Source organism: Cervus elaphus, chromosome 23 (assembly GCF_910594005.1).
Source record: "Cervus elaphus chromosome 23, mCerEla1.1, whole genome shotgun sequence".
Taxonomy (NCBI): Eukaryota; Metazoa; Chordata; class Mammalia; order Artiodactyla; family Cervidae; genus Cervus; species Cervus elaphus.
In genome coordinates, this window is record NC_057837.1 from 34,943,423 (window position 1) to 34,964,339 (window position 20,917).

Here is a 20,917-nt window from a genome sequence, read left to right on the forward strand (position 1 = left end):
ACTGCCCTAGACTCGTCCTGGATTAAGGTCATAGTGTCTCCCAGCCCGAGAGCCCATGTTGCTTTAATTGGCAAAAAACACCAATCTGACCCCAAGACGGGGAGCAAGCCAGCTGCTGGTTGCTTATCTCATATGATTTCCTGGTCTGGTTTTGGTGCTACAGACGTTCCTCAAGACCAGGGCTGACTCCAGACATGAGCAATTAGGGCATGGCTGAGACCCAGGGCAAAGACAGAAGTCAGAGAGCCTGGTGGGGGTGAGTGTCACAGAGAAAGTAAGCAACTGATTACTCTGATTCCTCCTCCCCCTTCCCAAGGCCCTTAACTCATGGCAGAAGCACAAGGTAAGGATATTATCAGTGACTTTGGAGAGTGTATAAAACAATGACTCAGGAACTCTACTTCTGGAGAAGTACTTAATGAAATTACAGTGAACAAGTACAAGGACGTTTACCACAGTTGTGTTTATAAATGTACAAAACTTGAACCAGCGCACACAGAGGGACATGGAGAAGAACAGGTAAACAGATTACAAGAAAACCATGTTTGAAACTCCACTGGTGATCTGAAAATTTTTCATGATATATTATGTTAGACACACACACACATACACCTTATCAGAAAGGCAATACAGAGCCTCAAACATTATTTCCCAACTCATAGGTAAGTCTCTCCATATTCTCCCCTCATTTCCAAAGTTTCCACAATAGGCATGAATGACTTCTATAATTACCAAAACAATTATGTACAAATAAAGATGAAGGTAATAAGAAAAACAAATATCATATATTTATGCATATAGTATGGAATCTAGAAAAATGGTACTGATGAACCTATTGCAGGGCCGGAATAGACACACAGACGGAGAGAACACACTTGTAGACACAGTGGGGGAAGGAGAGGGTGGGACGAAATGAGAGAGTAGCATTGACGTATTCCACTACTATGTGTACAACAGATGCTAGTGGGAAGCTGCTGCTTGGGGCTCAGTGATGACTAGAGGGGTGGGAGGAGGCAGGTGGGAGGCTCATGTGGGAGGGGACGTATATATTTATAAATGTGGGTGATTCACTTCGTTGTATAGCAGAAGCTAAGACAACATTGTAAAGCAACTATACTCCAATTAAAAAATAAAAAGAATTTAAAAATCATTAAGAAAAAAGATGAAAGTAATAGGTCCTTCTGAAATCCCAAGGCTTTGAATTGGCCTAAAATTTCAGGAACAAATCATGATTGAAAGTGTGCCTATGGGTCCGTGCACAAGGTCAAATTGCCCATTTCTTTTAAGCCTACTCTATTTGTTTCTTGGCTATAAATAGGAGAGCTGACACAGAGATTTGCCAACGTCCTCAATAACATGCAATACTTGAGGCATTCTCAAACTTGACTCCAGGTGGGCCCTGACCACTGAGGAAATGTCTGGATCAAACCCCTATTCCCCACCCCACTACTGCAACCAGCACTGAATCCACCCGTGAAAGCTCCTTATTAATTCCATTTCCCTTGGGACTTGACTTCTGCCAATTAAACTTTTCTTGCTTGAAAACCATCATTGTCTCCTGGCTAAAGGACTATGTAAACTTGAGGGAGAACACCTGGACACTTCTAGGCACATCCCTAGCTTAAAACAAGGACCTGTGAATATCAGGTGAATGCATGAATGAGTGGTTGAGTGAATGAATGAAGCAAGAAAGCAGACAAGCAATGGAATCACTATGGTTCATCCCCAGCCTTAGATTCGGTCCCATTCCCGGCCAACTTCAGTTCTTAACTAGGTGGCTTAGAAAAGGAGTTCCCCAGCCTCCAGGATCTAATGCCTGATGATCTGAGGTGGAGCTGATGTAATAATAATAGAAATAAAGTGCACAATAAATGTAATGCACTTGAATTATCCCCAAACCATTCCCCCCACCCCACCCCGCCAGGTCTGTGGGAAAACTGTCTTTCCTGAAACTGGTCCCTGGTGCCAAAAGGTTGGGGATGGCTGGACCACTCCCTCCTTGAGACTCCTTCTAAAGTCACATTGTCTTTCCTAATGTGAGGCAATGACAGGGAGCATGAATGTGTGTGGGGGGGGAGAAACAGGAAGAAAAAGCTCAAAGATTCTCCAGGGACAATGTGCAATGGGAAAAACCAGGGAGATGAATTTTGTCGTACAGCTGTGGACATTATCACCAAGCGTCCAGGTAAGAAGTACCATCTTCTACATTGCCAAGGTCAAATGAGGAGGCGTCAGATGACAAAGGATCAAGTTGATAAACCCTCAGGGAGTGTGCGGCCTGATCACGGCTGGGGCTCAGGGTTACACCGGGGCTAGAGTGAGGAGCCAGTGGTCCTGTGGGTGGTTCTGGCTGATGCCATTCATACATTCCTGCAGGATGAGGGGCAGCTGTCCTTTGGGTGGATGAAATGGAAACAAAACCAACAAAAAGGGAGAGAGTCAAATACCCCAGCTGGCAACTAGCCATTTCCTACCACACCTGGTGTGATAATGGGAAGAAGCCAGTTAGACCTGGACCCTTGCTGACAGCACAGTGGGGTGGGTGCAATGCTAAGTGCTCTGTGGGCATTAACTCTTATGGACTTAACATTTCTGCTCCAGGAGATGCTACTACTGGTATCCCCATCTGCAGGTGAGAAGACAGAGATACAGTGTGGTCTGGAAGAAACAGTCAAACCTAGACTGGCCCCTTAAAATGCATCTCCACAGGCAAAAACAGCCATTCACACCTAAAACAAAATCAGGAGAGAAATAAGGAGGTAGGGATGTGACTCGGTGAGAAAACGAAATGGAGGCACTCTGAACAAGGGAGTGTGTTAATTACTCTGTGGGGGGGTGGGCATCTACATGCTGAAAAGAGATGCAGATACCAGGCGCACCACTGTATGATGTCATCCTGAATTCCCTACTGTGTGAACAGCAACTGGGGCAGCCCCGGAGGACAAGAAAAGGAGCTGAAATTCAAGGCAGTACAGGGCAGTGTGAAATGATGACTAACAATAGTGAGTTATTAGTGCATTTCTAAAATTACAAAGTGCCACGGAATGGTTTTAATGAAATCTACCATAAGCTACCATAGTTGATGGCTGGGCTGACATTCCAAAGTACAGGATATATTTTTACAGCCTATGAAAGGAGTGTTTCGTATGCTAGCAGCAGCTGTAAATGGTATTCCCATTTTCTTTGGTGGGTTTTATTTGTGTGTTCAGACTCTTAATTTTGGGGCAGAATCCTCATCCAAGGGGCAATCCCTTCATCTGGGAAGCCATCCCGACGTTTCATTTCCTTTTATCACATACTGGTTATTTGTACGTTCCAGGTTCCTCATTTTACTGGCACTGTGAAACACTTGGTGATTTTTAGTTAGTGGTAATATGTAGGGCAAGTCTGCATATAAAATCTGGCATTGTGTGATTATGTAAAATAATTTAAAACAGGCCATGCAGGCAGAGATGAAAAGGCTTAAAAGTACTTTCAAAAATAAGAAATATTATGACTCACAGATATTTCTTTATCAGATGGGTAGAAAGAAACATGTCAGTCTTGCTATATTCAAGAATTCATTTTTTATGGGACTTCCAGTGGTTACGACTTCATGCTTCCAATGCAGGGGACATAGGTTTGATCCCTGATTAGGGATCCCACATGCCACACCATGTGGCCAAAATAATAAATAATGAAAAGGCTTATTTTGATCACTCAAATGTCTTACTAATACTTTATATTAAATGTTTGAACAAGGAATGTTAACATTTGTTGTAAGAGTTTAATCATTTTAATTTCTTGCTGATTTTGAATCTATTGTTAATGAATATTGGGCAGAGCAATCCAGATAGCTTAGAGGAAGAGAGGATAGTTGACAGTTTCTCAGAGGAAGAAAAAATAAAGGTGAGCTTCATGTTTAAGATATACACTGAAAGATACATACAGTGGAATATTATTCAGCCTTGAAAAATGGAATTTTGACACATGCTATGAACATGTCACAGATGAACTTCAAAGACCTTATGTTCAATGAAACAAGACAGTCATAAAAGGACAAACCTTGTAAGATTCCACAGAGAAGAGGTGAGCAGAAGAGTCAGATTCATAGAGACAGAGAGTAGAGAGTGGTTACCAGGAACTAGGGGTAGGCGACTCGGGGAGCTTGTATTTAATGGAACAGATCCAGTTGGGGAATGAAAAAGCCCTGGAGGTGGATGGTGGTGATGTCTACATGACAATGTGAAATGTACTTAATGCCACTGAACTGTGCTCTTAAAAACAGTCAAAAGTGTTAAATTTTATATATATTTTACTACAATTAAAAAAATGTACACTGTAGGTAAAGTACAGACAGATGCAAAATGTAGGCAGGTGTAGGGCGTCCAGGGCACGGCTTCCCTGAGGGCAGGGGACCAAAGATAGACGTTGACTCAGGTTAGGGAGGTACCAAGGATGCTTTTGATCTGTCAGGGCACCTACACACAAAGGGTCCTTAAGCAGTGATGTGATAGACAGACACTTAGGTGTTTATTGTATAAGATCGCAATCTGTCTCTTCGATCATCATGAGGTACAGACACTCTTTCTTTAGAGCTGCAGGAACCCAACTCTCCCCTCACTAAGGAGGACCCCCTGTCCAAGGGAAGGGGGCCTGACACAAGTACAGCGGTCCAGGAAGGTCAGAGAATGCCAGTCACTCACCACTCACGGGACAGTTTTCATACAAACAGAAAACTAGGAAATACTAAACCATCAGGTCGGAGAATTTTTTTAAGAGTCTAAAATCCAAATGGCAGACAAGTAAACAGGTAAAATCAGTGTTGACACCTGATAGATCCTAACTCAGAGTTATACTGAGGTGATTTGAAGAAAAGAGCTCTGAGTAAAAGAATTTCTGGGCTCCCTTGTCCTCAGAAGGGCATCTTAATGAAAACAACAACCACGGCCCCCTCCACAACGATACTCCATCATGAAAACCCAAGAAAATGCAGCAAGCTGCCATTCCCCACACCTCTCGTGTTTCCCCAAGGTCATGTTACCTGATACCCAAGAGACCTTATCTACAGTCTCAAAACAGGTTCCCAACACAGTTGCCGGTTGACTGGGGGGAGGAGGCATGTCAGCGATGCTTGACTGTTTGTGGTGGGCTCTGCTTGTACAAGAGTCACCCAGAAAGCAGATCCTGTCCCCCCACTGAGTGGCGAAGGAAGGGTATGACAAAGAAGTCAAAGACGTATTCTGTTCTGCTTACAGAAATGACTAAGGATACGCTTACCTTTCTGAGTCAGTTTCCTATCTGATATTAAGCATGGGTGCCCCATGGTGCTTGTTAAAAATGAAAGTGCCTGGGCTTCCCTGGCTCTGTGGTAAAGAATCTGCCTGCCAATGCAGGGGACAGGGTTTGATCCCTGATCCAGAAAGATCCCACATGCCATGGAGCAACTAAGCCCGTCTGCCACAGCTCCTGAGCCTGTTCTCTAGAGCGTGGGAGCTGCAATTTCTGAGCTCACTGAAGCCTGCGGGCCCTAGAGCCCATGCTTTGCAAGAAGAGAAGCCACTGCAATGAGAAGCCCGAGCACCACAACAGGAGAGTAGCCCCTGCTCACTGCAACTAACAGAGAAATTTGTGCAGCAGCAAAGACCCAGCACAGCCAAACATAAATAAAGTTTAAAAAAAAAGAAAGCGCCCCCACCCCAGGTGATTGTGAGATGGTCTGAAGTTCGAAAACCATTGGTCTGAACGATTTGCGATGCGAGACCAGGAAGAAGCAGTAAAATAGATCAGAGGGATGAGTTTGGTGAAGCAAAGCTCCTAGAAGGTAAGACCGATAAGGATAGGGTTGGATTGGGGCAGGAGGAAGAGGGGATGAAAGCATGAGAAATGGGATGAGAACGTTGCTTATAGGAGGGGTGAGCTTAAATGGGGTCCCACCCAGGAGTTGAGAGGGGCCTGACCAGGCCATTCAGAGGTTGTGGGGGAGGGCAATGGAGAGCTTCCCAGACAGCAGGGCATGGGATTCGTGTGCTGCAAAGAAACCAGGAGCCGTCACTGAAGCCAAGTAGAAATAGATATGTCAGGTCCCTGTCACACCCGGACACCAAGCTGAACCGCATCATGCTGCTTGGTCTGCAGGTGTCAAGAGAGCAAATGCTCTCTTAGGAACAGAGAGAATCACCTGACATCTCCTAATATGTGGCTTGTGTGCCTCTTAGGGCTTCAACCTCTGAACTAGGACAGAGGTTCAGAGGTTGAACCATAGACAGTGAAATGTCAAAACCTACACATACCATTTTTTTCGTATAAAGAACCTGGTGACTTTGATCCCTCCCCCACCTGGCTGCCCACAGCACTGGTGGGGCTTGGTCTCCATTAGGTGTGATCAGCCAGCCTTCGTGTCCCAGCCACCTGAAGCTGGCGACATAGAGGTAAGTCCCAGGGGACTCCAGGGTTGAGACGGTGATGGAGGTTGACACTTCTTCATTACCTGCAGAACCCTTCCAGAAGATGCTTAGCCAGCGACCTGAACCCTACATACAAAAGACAGATGTCAAATGTTTACCCTGACCCCCTGCTGGCCCGAACCTTTCCTGTCTCCTAGAGAACATTCTCTGCATCTCTGGACCCATCTCTTGTTCTTGCACAGGATTCACTGAGCAACAACTAGAGGTCAGGGACCAGGGAATCAGTCCTGTGAACACATTCATGGTCTGGAGGAGGAGATCACCTGATACACCAAGGGCGGATGTTTACACACGGTCCTTTCCACCTGTTATCCTTGACTCCTTGAAAGTTTCCCTACTTCCTCCATTACTCTCATCAGGTACATGTATTCGTTTTCCCAGGTATGATACATTCTTCCTGGGTCTAATGGGAGAAAATTCCAGGAGCTTCAGATGAACCAAGAGCCCAAGTAAAACGGTACAAAGCTCCTGCAGGGCTCAGTCCCTAGAACAGAAAACGTACAGCCCTTCCTTCCTCATTTTGCCTTTAAATCACCCGATGCCATGAGCTGAAGCATTTCAACTGTGACAACACATGTAAATAAGCATGTAAATGGCAGTGTCCCAGACAAATGTACATTACCATTTGTCTTTTTGATGACTCAGATGGTAAAGAGTCTTTTTGTCTTTTTACATTCATACTGATTTGGGAGTCAAATATTTATTGCTGCTCCACTATAGCTAATCACACATTTAAGTGACTAAAAAATAGTCAAACAAAGTCGATTAAAGTCGTATAACTCGTTAGAGTCAGTGATTAAGTCACTTTCCTCCCCTTTGAAAAAGTCAGCACTCTCACTTTCCCAAAACAGTGGCTATTTCTCAAAAGCAAAGACTTCTATCATTATATCTATATACACAGATTTTATTTTATATACACAGATTTTAAAATCAGATGGGAAAACTCAATTGCCCACCTGCTAGAATTCTAACTCCCACATTCAAGATAACTAGGACGTCAAAGATTCAAGCAATGGTCTTGAAATTTACATGCACTAAACTTTTACAGTGTCTAACTCAGAGCTCGAGTAGGTTCTAACAAGAAGTCATTTCCCTTCTCCTGACATCTCTGTGAGGCATAAAGAGAGACTTCTCTGTTCCTCCTCCTACTGGACACAGTTCATCTTTTTCTCTTTAAAATGTGAAATGCAATCATTTTCTCCCTGGCCAACAGGCTTTGCCTCAAGTCCCAGGGCCTTAGAACATCCCAGCCGAGCTTGGCACCAAGCTAACAGGTTACTTTTTGTAGAGGTCAGAGGTTTATGTATTAAGATTATACCAAAGCCAAAGTTCATGCCCTGGGAGGCCAATCAGCTAAGCAATTCACAGAGATAGAAACAGACACTTTAAACAGGAAAAGAAATAAAGATTTCTTTAACAGGATGGGAAAAGTCAATTCACCCCTTCCCTGAACTGCAAGAAGCAGAAGTCAGTCAATTAAAGGTCAACTCTAGCGGCTCAGTGGTAAAGAATCCGCCTGACAACGCAGGAGACAGAGGTTTGAGCCCTGGGTTGGGAAGATCCCCTGGAAAAGCATGGCAACTCCTGTATTCTCGCCTGGGAAATTTCATGGACAAAGGAGCCTGGTGAGCTACAGTCCATGGGGTTGCGGAGTTGGACACAATTTAGTGACTAAACAACAACAACAAAGTCAAACATGCCCTTTGCCCCTGTGTGTGATAGTCCACACACAGGAGGCTTATCTGACTCCAGCAGGAGGAGCACCCCTGTTCACAGAGGCAGCCGGGGAGTTTGCTACCACAAGATTTCTGGAAGGAATCACGTGAGTGAGGGGACAGGGCAGCTAGACCAGCTGCTGTAGTGTCTGCCTTCCTGGGAGGCTGCCCGGTGTCCACACCAGGTACAGACAGGAGGAGGAAACCATTTAGACCAGAGACATGAACTTGAACCCACACATCACCAATTCCAGCTCCTTCTCCATCCCTGCCCCTGCTCACTGTCTTCTGCACAGCTTGGGTTCCCCCACTGCTTAAGTTCAAGAATTTGCGACATCTGAACAAAAATTTCACTATAGAAAAGTACCATCTTCCCTTGTTTCTAGCTACTGCCTCAAATTTTGGGGGAAAACACACACAGACACACACACATACACACAGGAGAGAGAGAGAGAGAGAAGATGGATTCAGCCTACAAGATTCAATCAAGTTTGACATCCCTGGAAGCTGAGCTGTGGTTGCCATCCACCCACGCTCATTAGGCTGTATTACTGAAGAGAATGAAGCGGATGTAAGGAGTGCCATTTATGGGGGAAGAGAAATTCACACGGACAGGTCACCTTAGAGTTTGTTCAGTAGAACCTGCATTTTCAGGGAGCGATGAGACTGCCTGGTCCCAGGCCCACCCATGACAGCCCTCAAACCAGATCCCTTGCCCCCAGGACTTGCTGCCCCATGACAGTTCCCCAAGCATGACCTCACCCCTAGAAAGACTTGACTACAAAATGCAATCAAGATTCTGACTCTCCAGAACATCCTGAACCAAAAGGAAAGCATTAAACATTTCTGGGCTAAGCCCATATTTTGTAGAATGAGTCCTGCCACAGGACTTGACAGGACAAGCTACGCAGGAAGTAGAGCTCTAGGAAAAGGAGCTGTGCCCCTCTGTCCTTGGGGAAGTCGCCTCCTGCTTTCTGACCCCACCATAAGTATGTCTGCCAAGGAGAATGCCTATTCTGGCATCACTGCGACAGAATTAATTGAGCGCTTCTAGGCCACGTCTCCAGGGTTTGGGCTCCTTACAGGACACAAGCCCACTGCCACCCGCTCTGCCAGCCTGTCCCCAGGTGCCAGCCTCCTTGCCCGGCCTGTCTGCCTAATAAGGCCATGTGCAAGTGGTCAGGCTGGCTGGCTTGTGGGTCACCTACTGTTCCCGTACAAACCCTGGGCTGGCAAGCAAAGCCACCGCCTACCTTTTGGCAGAAAAAGGGTTACCCTTTGCCAAACCTCTTAAAAGCCTGCACAGTTGGGCCATTTACATAATAATAGAACCCAAGGCTGCTGGAGCCTGCCAGGCTCAGGATTGGCTTTCTGGGTTAAAGGAGCTGATCTTCAGCTGCTGCCTCAAGCCCCGGAGGCTGTGCAAGTGAGAAACTTCATTGCCTCTGCCTCCCCCAGGCCCTTCCAGGCGCCATCAGAGAACACACACCATCAGGCTTTGGAGCAACCTATTTGGCACACTTCCTGACTCCCCCAGACGTTCTGACTTCAAAAATAGCTGCCGACTGTCTACAAATAGATTGCAAGTCCTGGGTCCTTAAAAGGGAGTCAGTGGGTCAGGTGCAGGGACAATGCTTAGCATTCCAGAAAATCAACTTCTGTATTTTCAAATAAGGAGGCCGAAGCTGTCAGCCAAACCACGCCTGAATACCAACACCCGTTATTTCCATTTCTGTTTTGACCTGGGCTCTTCGGACTCTTATACATACAAGGAAGAGGCTGCATATATGCTGATGAATGGCAGCGTGTCCATCCGTGCCACCGATTTCCTTTTGCTTTTAGCCATCAGTCTCTGTCCTTCGGAAGGTGTTCCACCCCCAGGTCACCCAAATCTTATGTGTCTCAGCAGAGCTTCCAACGCTACCAGAACTTCTAGTTTCGCCGGTTGACTGGTGATGTGAGATAAGCAGCAGGAAACAGCAAACCCGGAGGATGCCCCCTCCTCCCAACTAGTTCACCTGTGAAACCACATATACAGCCAAGATGTTGATGGATTATAGCTAAAGAAACTAACCCAACATCCTCCCAACTAGTTCACCTGTGAAACCACATATACAGCCAAGATGTTGATGGATTATAGCTAAAGAAACTAACCCAACAGCCTCATCCTTCCACCCTCCCCCTGGTGCTAATGTCCAATGTGAAGTTTTTCCTATGAATTTGGGGTTCCTTCTGAGTGTCTCAGAGCCCCAGTGAATACAGGGCAGTCATTCTGTGCTTCTCAGAAGTCTGCAGGGGCTGAAAACAGAGTCAGGAAAACCAAAGGCCTCCTCTATGCTAAGGCTGGGGATGTAAACATGAGACCAAGTTTTGGTTTCCATAAATCCAGTGTTTACCTATTCAGTCTCCAGGGAATTTCCTAACAGAGATATTAGGGAATTCCTGTCTAGATATTCCCTGGCAAAGAGCAAGAGGGAGAGAAGGGGGATACTTAAGACCGAAAGCTTGGGAGCAGCCTTGGAAAGCAGAGGTTTTAAAAGGGCCATCGAGAACTTATTTGCAAAGCAGAAATAGAGAATAAATATATGCACACAAGAGTGGAGGGGGGCTGGGGGTGGGATGAAGGGAGATTGGGACTGACAGAGCCACACTACTCGTATAAAACAGATAACTAATGAGAACCTACTGTATAGGACAGGGAACCCAATGCTCTGTGGTGACCTAAACGGGAAGGAAATCCAAAAAAGAGGGGTTATATGTATACCCCCTTACATGGGCTTCTCTGGTAGCTCCGGGGGTAAAGAAGCCGCCTGCAATGCAGGAGACTGCAGTTCGATTCCTGGGTGGGGAAGTTCCCCTGGAAATGGGGATAGGCTACACACTCCAGTATTCTTGGGCTTCCCTGGTGGCTCAGACTAAAGAATCTGCCTGCAATGCGGGAGACCTGGGTTCGATCCTTGGGTTGGGAAGACCCTCCTGGAGGAGGGCATGGCAACCCACTCTGGTATTCTTGTCTGGAGAATCTCCATGGACAGAAGGACCTGGCGGGCTACAGTCCATGGTGTCACAAAGAGTCGGACACGACTGAGCTCTGTATACATATAACTGATTCACTTTGCTGTATAGCAGACATTCATACGACATTGTAAGGCAACTACACTCCAATAAAAAGATAAATAAGAGGATAATTCCTCATGGCGGCGGGGGTGGTGGAGGCTGGTTGGGTGCGGCGCTGCAGCGACTGATCTGCTGCTAGCCGGCGGCCGAGCGTCGAGCTCCAGCCCGGCCTCCGCGTGCCCCTCGGGCTCCGCACCCCTGATGCTGCTCGGGCGCTGAGCCCGCCCCGGCCGGGACGATGGTGAAGTATTTCCTGGGCCAGAGCGTGCTACGGAGTTCCTGGGACCAAGTGTTCGCTGCCTTCTGGCAGCGGTACCCGAATCCCTATAGGTACGTGGCCCAGGGAAAAGCAACGCTCCCACCTCACTGTTTGGAGATCGGAGTCTGGGGGCCGGGAAAGACTCGACTTCGAGTGGGGGGATCGCCAGAGCCTGGCCATGCTTAGGACAGAAGAACCCTATCCGGGAAGCGGCCAGACTAGGCCTGCAAGCAAACATGTCTTGACGGAAGACATAGTGCACCGAGAGGTGACCTCTGACCAGAAGCTCCTGTCCCGACGACTCCTGACCAAGACGAACAGGATGCCCCGCTGGGCTGAGCGACTGTTTCCTGCCAATGTTGCTCACTCAGTGTACATCCTGGAGGATTCTATTGTGGACCCACAAAACCAGACCATGACCACCTTCACCTGGAACATCAACCACGCCCGGCTGATGATGGTGGAGGAACGATGTGCTTACCGTGTGAACTCTGATAACAGCGGCTGGACCGAAATCCGCCGGGAAGCCTGGGTCTCCTCTAGCTTATTTGGTGTCTCCAGAGCTGTCCAGGAATTTGGTCTCGCGCGGTTCAAAAGCAACGTGACCAAGACTATGAAGGGTTTTGAATACATCTTGGCCAAGCTGCAAGGTGAGGCCCCTCCCAAAACCCTTGTTGAAACAGCCAAGGAAGCCAAGGAGAAGGCCAAGGAGACGGCACTGGCAGCTACGGAGAAGGCCAAGGACCTTGCCAGCAAGGCAGCCACGAAGAAGCAGCAGCAGCAGCAGCAGTTCGTGTAGCCGGCCCAGGCCCCGAGGCAGCAGCCTAGCAGACTACCGGCGCCAGTCCGTGCCCCGCCTCCTGTACTTTATCATTAAAAGCCAGCTTCTAGCCCTCTCGACTGTCTGGGTGGTGGGCTGAGGGCAGGGGCCCTATTTGGCATCTCCAGCACAGCCGGCCAGTTCCCTGTGTCTGAGCTGGGCCTCCCTACTCCTGCATCGGGTGGCCGAGGACAGAGGCAGTGACTTGCCCAGGGTCACTGCATCCAGGTGAAGCGGTCGTAAATGCTAGACTGTGAGCTCCATGAGGGCAGGGACCGTTGTTTTATCCTCTGATGTGTCCCAAGTATCTGAAACAAAATCTTGCGTGTAACAGGCACTCAATAAATACTTGTTGAATTCAAAAAAAATAAATAAATAAATAAATAAGAGGATGATCAATCCCCATCTGGCCCTCTGCTCTCCTCACAACCTTGACTCTGAAGGGGTTGGCTTGCTCTCTCCTTTAGAGCCTCCAAAGTCCGGCAAAGAGGACCCAGGTGGGGCCAGACTCTGGAGGGGGTGGAGAGCTGCTCTAGGACCCCCATCAACCCCTGGAAAGCGGGGGCAGCCCAAGCTGACAACCCCTGAACTGCTTGGCCTTTGCGATTATTTTACTCCTAAGCAGCTAAATTCCCACCATTTAAGGCCCCGTGAGAGCGCCCAGCAGGGAGCACTGCTCCCTTCTCCTTCCACTGCCAGCTCTGTGGCTGTTTGATTCCAAATGTGCCCTCCCACCAGGGACGAGGCCATGGAAAGGAAAAAGGTGAGGGCCTCAGCTACTGGCCACAGGCTCTGTCCACTAAGACTCCTTCAGGGGAGGACACTGCAGCTAAAGGCTGGGGTGGCATGGATCTACCTGTAAATGGTTAGAAGGCCAAACCTCAAGGTGGGTGGAAAGACAAACTGAAGATACAAAACAAAAAAAGAATAAGTTTCCCAAATAATCAGCCATGACCACTGAGCCAAATTCAGGTTTATGCTAAAAAAAATATAATATTGTAATAAAGGAAAATCCCTCTCTCCCAGTCCCCGTGGCCCTCCCAGCTAACAATGGAGATATTGCCTGACCTCCTCTCCCACGGGCATTTCTATCTTAAGCTGGGTTGTCCAACGGGTTTCCACACAAGAGATCTATTCATAGACTTGACTATATTAGATGAGCAACTGACACTCAGTTTTGATGGCATATATTTAGTCAACAGCCACTTAGCAGAACTAGAACCACTGCATTCCCCCCATGAAATGACTAGTGCACCATTTACATCAGCAGATGATGGATTTTTTTTTTATCAGATCTTTTCCTGTTGAGAAGAGGAAAGAATATTCTCTTTAATATGTACATGACATCTTTTTTGCTATTAGACCATATATGCGATTTGATTGGGTGACAGGAGGGGACTTTAAAGGGATTAAGTGCTAAATCTTCATTTGCTACCTTTTTATATGATACTTTATTTTTAAGCATATTAACAGACTATTTTTATGGATGTATTTTTAACTTGGGCACATGCTTACCCTGTGTCCAGCTTAAAATATGCTGATGTAGCTTTAAGCCTCCTCCTGCAATACTGACTTGACTTAGTCACAGTTATCAACAAGTATTAGCTCTAAGTACTAACCTGTCTTTTAAAATAGTCTTTAAAACTGGATTTCTTTACTGCTCTATGTTGTCCTCTAGTGGCGAAAAGGAGTTGATGCACTTTCTCAAGTCAATATTTTTACCAACACAGCTGTGGAAAGCCCCAAGTCAAGACAATTTAGTTTATAGCGACTTTGATATCTCTAGGCTATGTAAGAGCTTGAAAGTGAAAGTGAAAGTCGCTCAGTCGTGTCCAACTCTTTTCGACCCTATGGACTGCATGCAGCCTGCCATGGTTTTTCTGTCCATGGGATTTTCCAGGCAAGGATAGTGGAGTGGGTTGCCATTTCCTTCTCCATGTAAAAGTTTAAATGTTAGCAAATTATTTCATTCAATTATGCCACATATATATACTGAGTACCCTATACACCAATTCCTGTTCTGGGGCTGGGGAGATAGATTTAGTGAGGATACAGTGAGGAAATTCCACTTCTAGCAATGAACAACTAAACTGCTTGTGATTATGGAAGACTTTTTTTTTTTTTTTTGCTTTTTGTGTTTTTTGGTTTCCTATTATAAGGATGTTAACTTTTAAGAAATAAATGTTATTTTAAGTTTTAAAAATAAAAATAAATAAAACAAAAGGTCTGACATAATGTTCCACACACCCAATGGCCTTTTATTTTAATGCACATGAAATGCATGGTTATGTAGCATAAATATCAACTATTCTGAATGCTACTGGTTTTGTATTACTGGCTCAGCTCCTAGACTGTCATTCCCACCTGCCTTTATTTCCCTTTGTCCCAGGCAGGCCTGGAACTTTTCTATCTGTACCCTCAATAAGTACCTGCTGAACAAAATGATGTGGGCTATAAAGGACCCATGAATCCAAACTAACAAGGTTTCATTCTCAGCTAAATAAAAGGACTTTTGCTGTTTTCAGTCATCCATATTATAAAATAAAATATTGAGAGTTATAAAGTTGAGGCCATCTCATAAAAAAGTAATAGGTTCAGTGCAATAATCTACCACAATCATATTTTTTGTAGATAAACATTACAATGCTGGGAACATTTTATTCAGATTCTCACATCTGATCATAAATTCCATGATGGCGAGTGAAACGGCAAGGGGCCCACAATCATAAATTCCAAAGCTGCAGGCGCTATTGTGTTTATTCCATCACTCCTCTTTTTTTAAACTGGCAGTGTCAGGATGAATGGTCCTAAATGTGTGAGTCCTTAGAACGTGAGTGCTACAGGACAAGCCAGGGCGGTAGAGAGCACCTTGATGCCAGACTGGAACCCGGGTCTTAGCTGTGTGAAGCCCCCCGCTGACAAGGGGTCTTACCCAGCCACACGCGAGGGAACCCAGGTGCCCTCTGGGTGGATGCTGACATCAGCCCTGGGCTCAAAGGAGGGATGTGCAGGGTACCACCTCCACCACCCATCCCTGTTCCTTCATCCTAGTTCTAGGTATGGGACTCTAATGCTCAGGCATGTTAAGAGGCTTCTTGGAAACAATGCTAAGGCTTTCAAGCGCCTCAGTGTCACAGACACCCATATTCTATTTTTGAACCTATTACATATCTTCTAAAAAGAATATAAAGCCACTTGAATATTTCACAAGAATCCAGAGAATCCCTTACAAGCATTGTGTTGTTCAGTCACTAAGTCATGTCCGACTCTTTGCGACCCCCATGGACTGCAGCACACCAGGCTTCCCTGTCCCTCACCATCTCCTGGAGTTTGCTCAAACTCACGTCCACTGAGTCAGTGATGCCATTCCAATCATCTCATCCTCTGTTGCCCCCTTCTCCTCTTGCCCTCAATCCTTCCCAGCATCAGGGTCTGTCCCAATGAGTCAGCTCTTCACATCAGGTGGCCAACGTATTGGAATTTCAGCTTCAGCACCAGTCCTTCCAATGAATATTCAGGAGAGAGAGCATAAACTCTCACAGAAGCAGACTACAGGGAGGTTCTCATTTCTCTTTAAAATCCTACCTAACTAGCCCTAACCCTCAGCTTCTTGCTGCCAAGATTCTTCCAGTTAAGGGTGAGGATGGAGACTGAAACGTCAAGGGGCCCACAGTCACATCTCCGAGAGTCATGTAGGAAGGTGGTATTTTCAAAGACTTAACATGTGATCCAAACAAACAGAGACAACCACAGTTAAAATTACAAAGTGAGCCTTGTTGGGTAAAATGTTATCTTGAGAAAAATAGCCAAGTTGATTTTCAAGCAAAGTTTGTGTGACTATTATAACGGAAGTCCAAACAAACTTCAAATACTTTCCCTACAGATTTCTTTCACGGCCAAGGCCTAGGTTAATCTCCATTCCACTCACTTTAGATCCTACCTTGTTTTTTAGGGATTTTATGTAAGGGGTGGCTGCAAATATGGTGTCTGCCTCAAAAGCAAAAAGTCTCTGAAGTTCTAAATGATTAATCTGTTAAACTGAAATTTTAAATAAAACCAGACCTTTAGATATTCAAGGTCATGTTGAAAGTTATCAATATGGTGATTCAGGCTTAAATATACCTGGCAGACTGTGGCCGTAATCTCGGTGCTATGTTTAGAGTTTTTGATAACACCTAATGTTTGTATTAAGGAGAAGGCGACGGCACCCCACTCCAGTCCTCTCGCCTGGAAAATCCCATGGACGGAGGGGCCTGGTAGGCTACAGTCCATGGGGTCGCTGAGAGTCGGACACAACTGAGTGACTTCACTTTCACTTTCATGCATTAGAGAAGGAAATGGCAACCCACTCCAGTGTTCTTGCGGAGAATCCCAGGGATGGGGGAGCCTGGTGGGCTGCCGTCTATGGGGTCGCAAAGAGTCGGACATGACTGACGTGACTTAGCAGCAATGTTTGTATAGTTAGAGGGCACTTGTGAAAAAGGAAAGGTTCTGTAATTTTAAACTAGAACTGTATAATGATGCAACATTTTATAAAAATTTCATGCTATTTTAAAAGTATAAACCAGGCACAAATTGTCCCCTGGTCCCTTGCATGCTCTGCAGGAAGCCAATGGCAGTTGGAAGTAAACCATTAAGTGCCTGAAGCTGGTCCTGAAACCTCCCCAAGAGGAATATAGGCCTCTGTCCCTGAAATTCCCAAAGTATTTCAATTGGGAACCCCAAGGGTTTATCTCATGCTCCTTCTGCCCTCCAGGAAGATTTCAGGCCAAGGGAACCCATCCATGGTGTCCTGGCTAACTGTCCATCAGAGTAAGGTTCTAGAAACAAGGCTGTCTTCACTCACCTCTGATCAGGCTGGTTCAGTTCAGTTCAGTCACTCAGTCGTGTCCGACTCTTTACGACCCCATGAACCACAGCACGCCAGGCCTCCCTGCTTTGATAACCTGATCAGGCTGGTTATCAAAACCTAAATAGGCCAGATGCCTGCTACTCTGACTCCCCAGTTTCCTTGATCACATGCAGGAATTCAGTGCTTTTCACCTGCAGCCCAAACCTTCTAAGGCAGGGTTCCCCAAACCCCAGGGCCACACACTGATTTGTGTCCTGTTAGGAACTGGTTTGTGTCCTGTTAGGCATGGTAGGAGGTGAGTTAGCAAAGCTTCACCTGTATTTACAGCCGCTCCCCATCGCTCACATTACCACCTGAGCTCCGCCTCCTGTCAGATCAGCAGCATGAGATCCTCATAGGAGCTCAAACCCTACCGTGAATATCGCATTCAAGGAATCTAGGTTGTGGGCTCCTTATGAAACGCTAATGCCTACTGATATGATTCTGCATTATGGTGAGTTGTATAAATATTTCATTATATATCACAATGTAATGATAATAGATATAAGTACACCATAAATGTAAAGCACTTGAATCATCTTGAAACCATCTCTGCCCCCCACTGCCAGGTCTATGAAAAAACTCTCTTCCATGAAACTGGTCCCTGGTGTGAGAAAGGTTGGGGACCACTGCAGTAAGAACATACATCATGGAACTTCCCAAAGTAGCAATATAATATCTTGGGCAATGTGTCAAATTAAGAATATTTTAATACTATCCACATATTAAGCTACACTCAATATACAAATTCTATAGATTTAAAAAAAAGTACCTTGTTACATACACTGACTCCAAATTCCATACTTGGAGATTCAAGAAGCCCTTTGATTCATAATGTACACGGAATTCTAAACAGCTTGGTGGTCTGATCCCCCAACCTCTGTTGAGAAGATGCTGAGAAACTTCTGGAAGGTTAAGCTTCCCTGGTGGCTTAGACGGTAAAGCGTCTGCCTATAATGTGGGAGACCAGGGTTCGATCCCTGGGTTGGGAAGATCCCCTGGGGAAGGAAATGGCAACCCACTCCAGTACTCTTGCCTGGAAAATCCCATAGACGGGGAAGCCTGGTAAGCTATGTCCATAGGGTAGCAAAGGGTTGGACACGACTGAGCGATGTCACTTCACTCAGGGAGAGGGGAGGAGGGGCCAGTCAGGTGGTGGAGGATACCTTAGCATCTCCTAAGGTCTGTTTTTGTTCCCTGACATTTGTTACCTGGGATGTGAGAGTTCGAGGTAGATCGGGCCCCTTCTCGTGGATTCTTGCAGACAGGGCCCCTAGAAGCTCCCTCTCCATGTTTCAAGGGCTGAAGACTGAGGTCGGCACTGCTGCCCTGGAAGCAGTGAAGTGAAACCCACCACCCCCAGCCTCAGAGGCACTCCCAGGCAGGGACCCCGGGTGGAGCAGAGCAGGCGCAAATGGCCTGTGGGGAAGGACGCTGGGTTCACCCCTTGCATGCCGAGGGCCCTCACAGCCCCGACAAAGGAGGTTAGTTACAAAAGGATGCTTAAGTCAGAACACACGGGGCAAGAGCCATCTAGTTACAGGACAGAGTGAGCAAATGCCCACTTGTCCTACTGATGAGTTTCTCGACTGGGGGAAGAAAAAACTAGCAATGTAAAAACAGAACAAAACCTGTTTTGGGTGGGCCAACCTCTTAAACTCGCTATTCAAGACAAAAATACACATGGCACAGGGGAGGAGGCTAGAGGTGGTCCTTGTTTGGGATTTCAGTGCTTCTTCCCTATTTCTGCCCAGATGGGCTTGTTCTCCATCCCACCATCACACCCTGGTTCCTCAAGTGCCCCTGGATGCAAACCATCCTGCCTCACCCTCCACGGACGGCTCCCAAGTCCAGGTGCACTGATGAGGGACCAGAACCCAGGGCTCCCAGCTGCCGCTCCCTGCAGGGACCTCCTGGGACCCCTTCACTTCGGGCTAGGGTCAGGGGCCATGTGGGCCAAAGGGGATTGTCTTTCCTGCCTTGTGGTCCCATCGCCTGTGGACTCATCTCTGGGCAGGCCGTGCTCAGGGAGTGGTCCAGAGTGCCTTCTGCAGGGTTAGCTGCCACGTCTTTAGAGCAGTGGGTCTGAGGTCTGAGAACACAGCCTGTGCTATGTGACCCTTCTTCTTGGGGTCTCCAGGAGGAGCTGGGCTGTGCTGGGAGCACCCATCTGTCATCTGTCTTTTGAAAATTCCTCCCCCACCCCCAACCCCCGGATGCAGAGTTCACAGCGGGAGCATTTCAGGTAGCCATCAACCACAGAGGCCTCAAAGGGCTTAAGAAATGAAGCCTCAGCTAAAGAGGTATCGGGGTCCGGCCCACAGAGGGTCCAGCCAGAGGGGGTCACCTCATCCTCTCCCACATCCTTCCCCACCTCCTCATATCTGGAAACCAAGTCCCCACCCAGCACTGAGCATAGATGACTAACCCCATCACTTTCCATGGATGCAGCCTTTAACTGCAGACATGGAGCTTTCAACATCCTATTTCATATTCACTGCCCCCAACTGGACACTGTGAAGCACTTTCTAATTTACAAAGTGCTTTAGTCCACCTGCCTTCCCGTGATCCTGCTGCCACAATGGCGAGTACCCTGGTCCCCATTTCACAGATGACAAAACTGACCTCCAGAGAGGTTAAAATACAGTGTTCAGTGAGATGAAGAAAGATGGTTGTGGATGGAAAGGGTTTTGTGGTCCCTGGATTTCAGCTTGACCTTCTTTTTCCTTTTGTTTTTTTGGATGTAGACCATTTTTAAAGTCTTCTTGAATTTGTTACAACATGGTTTCTGTTACACGTTTTAGTTTTTTGGTGTCAGGCATGTGGGATCTTAGCTTCCCAACCAGGGATCGAACCTGCACCTCCTGCATTGGAAGGTGAAGTGCTAACCACTGGACCACGGTGAGGTGCAGCTTGAGCTTTACTAGGCAGAGGTGACCAAGATGAATTACAAAGTCAAGCATGCCATCATGGCTGGGGCTCTCTCTCTCCCAGCCTCAGAGGAGACTCAGAGATACTCCAGAAAGGATGGCCCTATAGGTTCTAAAACTCAACAGTAACTACCTTTGGGGTGAGAGGGAAAAAGAGCCTGCAAATGCGTGTCTGGGGCAAGCGGAATCAGCACCAACCATTTTTTCTTATGAATCATGTGGAGAGCCTGTTAGGTTTTATTCAAAACTGCTGTTTTCAAGTCTTGGCGATCATGGCTGTGTAGATGCTAGGCTCTGGTTAAGGAAGGGGCAGAAGTGAGAGACAAAAGATGGAAACAAGATTCTCACTACATTCTTCTGGTGACAGACTTGGAGCATGAGCTAATAATGTAACACACCAGCCCAGCCAAAGCTGAACAAAAACAATACTATCTACAGCTGCCTTGGGGCATCTTTCAGAGCACAAAATAGCCTCGCCCTACTCCCTCCCAGCAGCTTCTCTTTCTTTCTTTTTTTATTGATGCGCGGGCGTGGATAATCCTTGCAAGCCAATATGTCATTCTGTTTAGCTTTAGAAATACTTGATCATGCTGATTTGGCAAAGAAAAAAAAAAGTGCTCTACAGAAGGAATACTTCATCTCCGCAGTAACTAGTTTGAGCAAGTCAGGGGTGGTTCTCAGGCTGACTGCGAGGGTCGGACACTGAGGAAAGGGCTTCACTTTGAAGACTGACTTTGAC

General features: G+C 46.7%; 2 protein-coding genes across 20 annotated transcripts in view; one reads left to right on the forward strand and one right to left on the reverse strand.

Moving 5' to 3' along the window:
* SVIL (supervillin) overlaps positions 1 to 20,917 on the reverse strand; it is a 255,470-nt gene that overhangs the window by 115,548 nt on the left and 119,005 nt on the right. The window lies entirely within an intron of this gene.
* Positions 11,407 to 12,435, forward strand: LOC122682077 (PRELI domain-containing protein 1, mitochondrial-like). The gene is made up of 2 exons (XM_043884815.1): positions 11,407 to 11,608; positions 11,769 to 12,435. Exons 1-2 carry the CDS (start codon positions 11,517 to 11,519, stop codon positions 12,334 to 12,336), a joined length of 660 nt encoding a protein of 219 aa, XP_043740750.1. The 5' UTR covers positions 11,407 to 11,516; the 3' UTR covers positions 12,337 to 12,435.

What these genes read in the sequence shown, in the direction of transcription:
- LOC122682077 (XM_043884815.1), top strand. Translation starts at nt 11,517, where the DNA reads ATGGTGAAGTATTTCCTGGGCCAGAGCGTGCTACGGAGTTCCTGGGAC. An exon ending in CGGTACCCGAATCCCTATAG is followed by an intron (nt 11,609 to 11,768) that starts GTACGTGGCCCA and finishes TAGGCCTGCAAG; the next exon opens with CAAACATGTCTTGACGGAAG.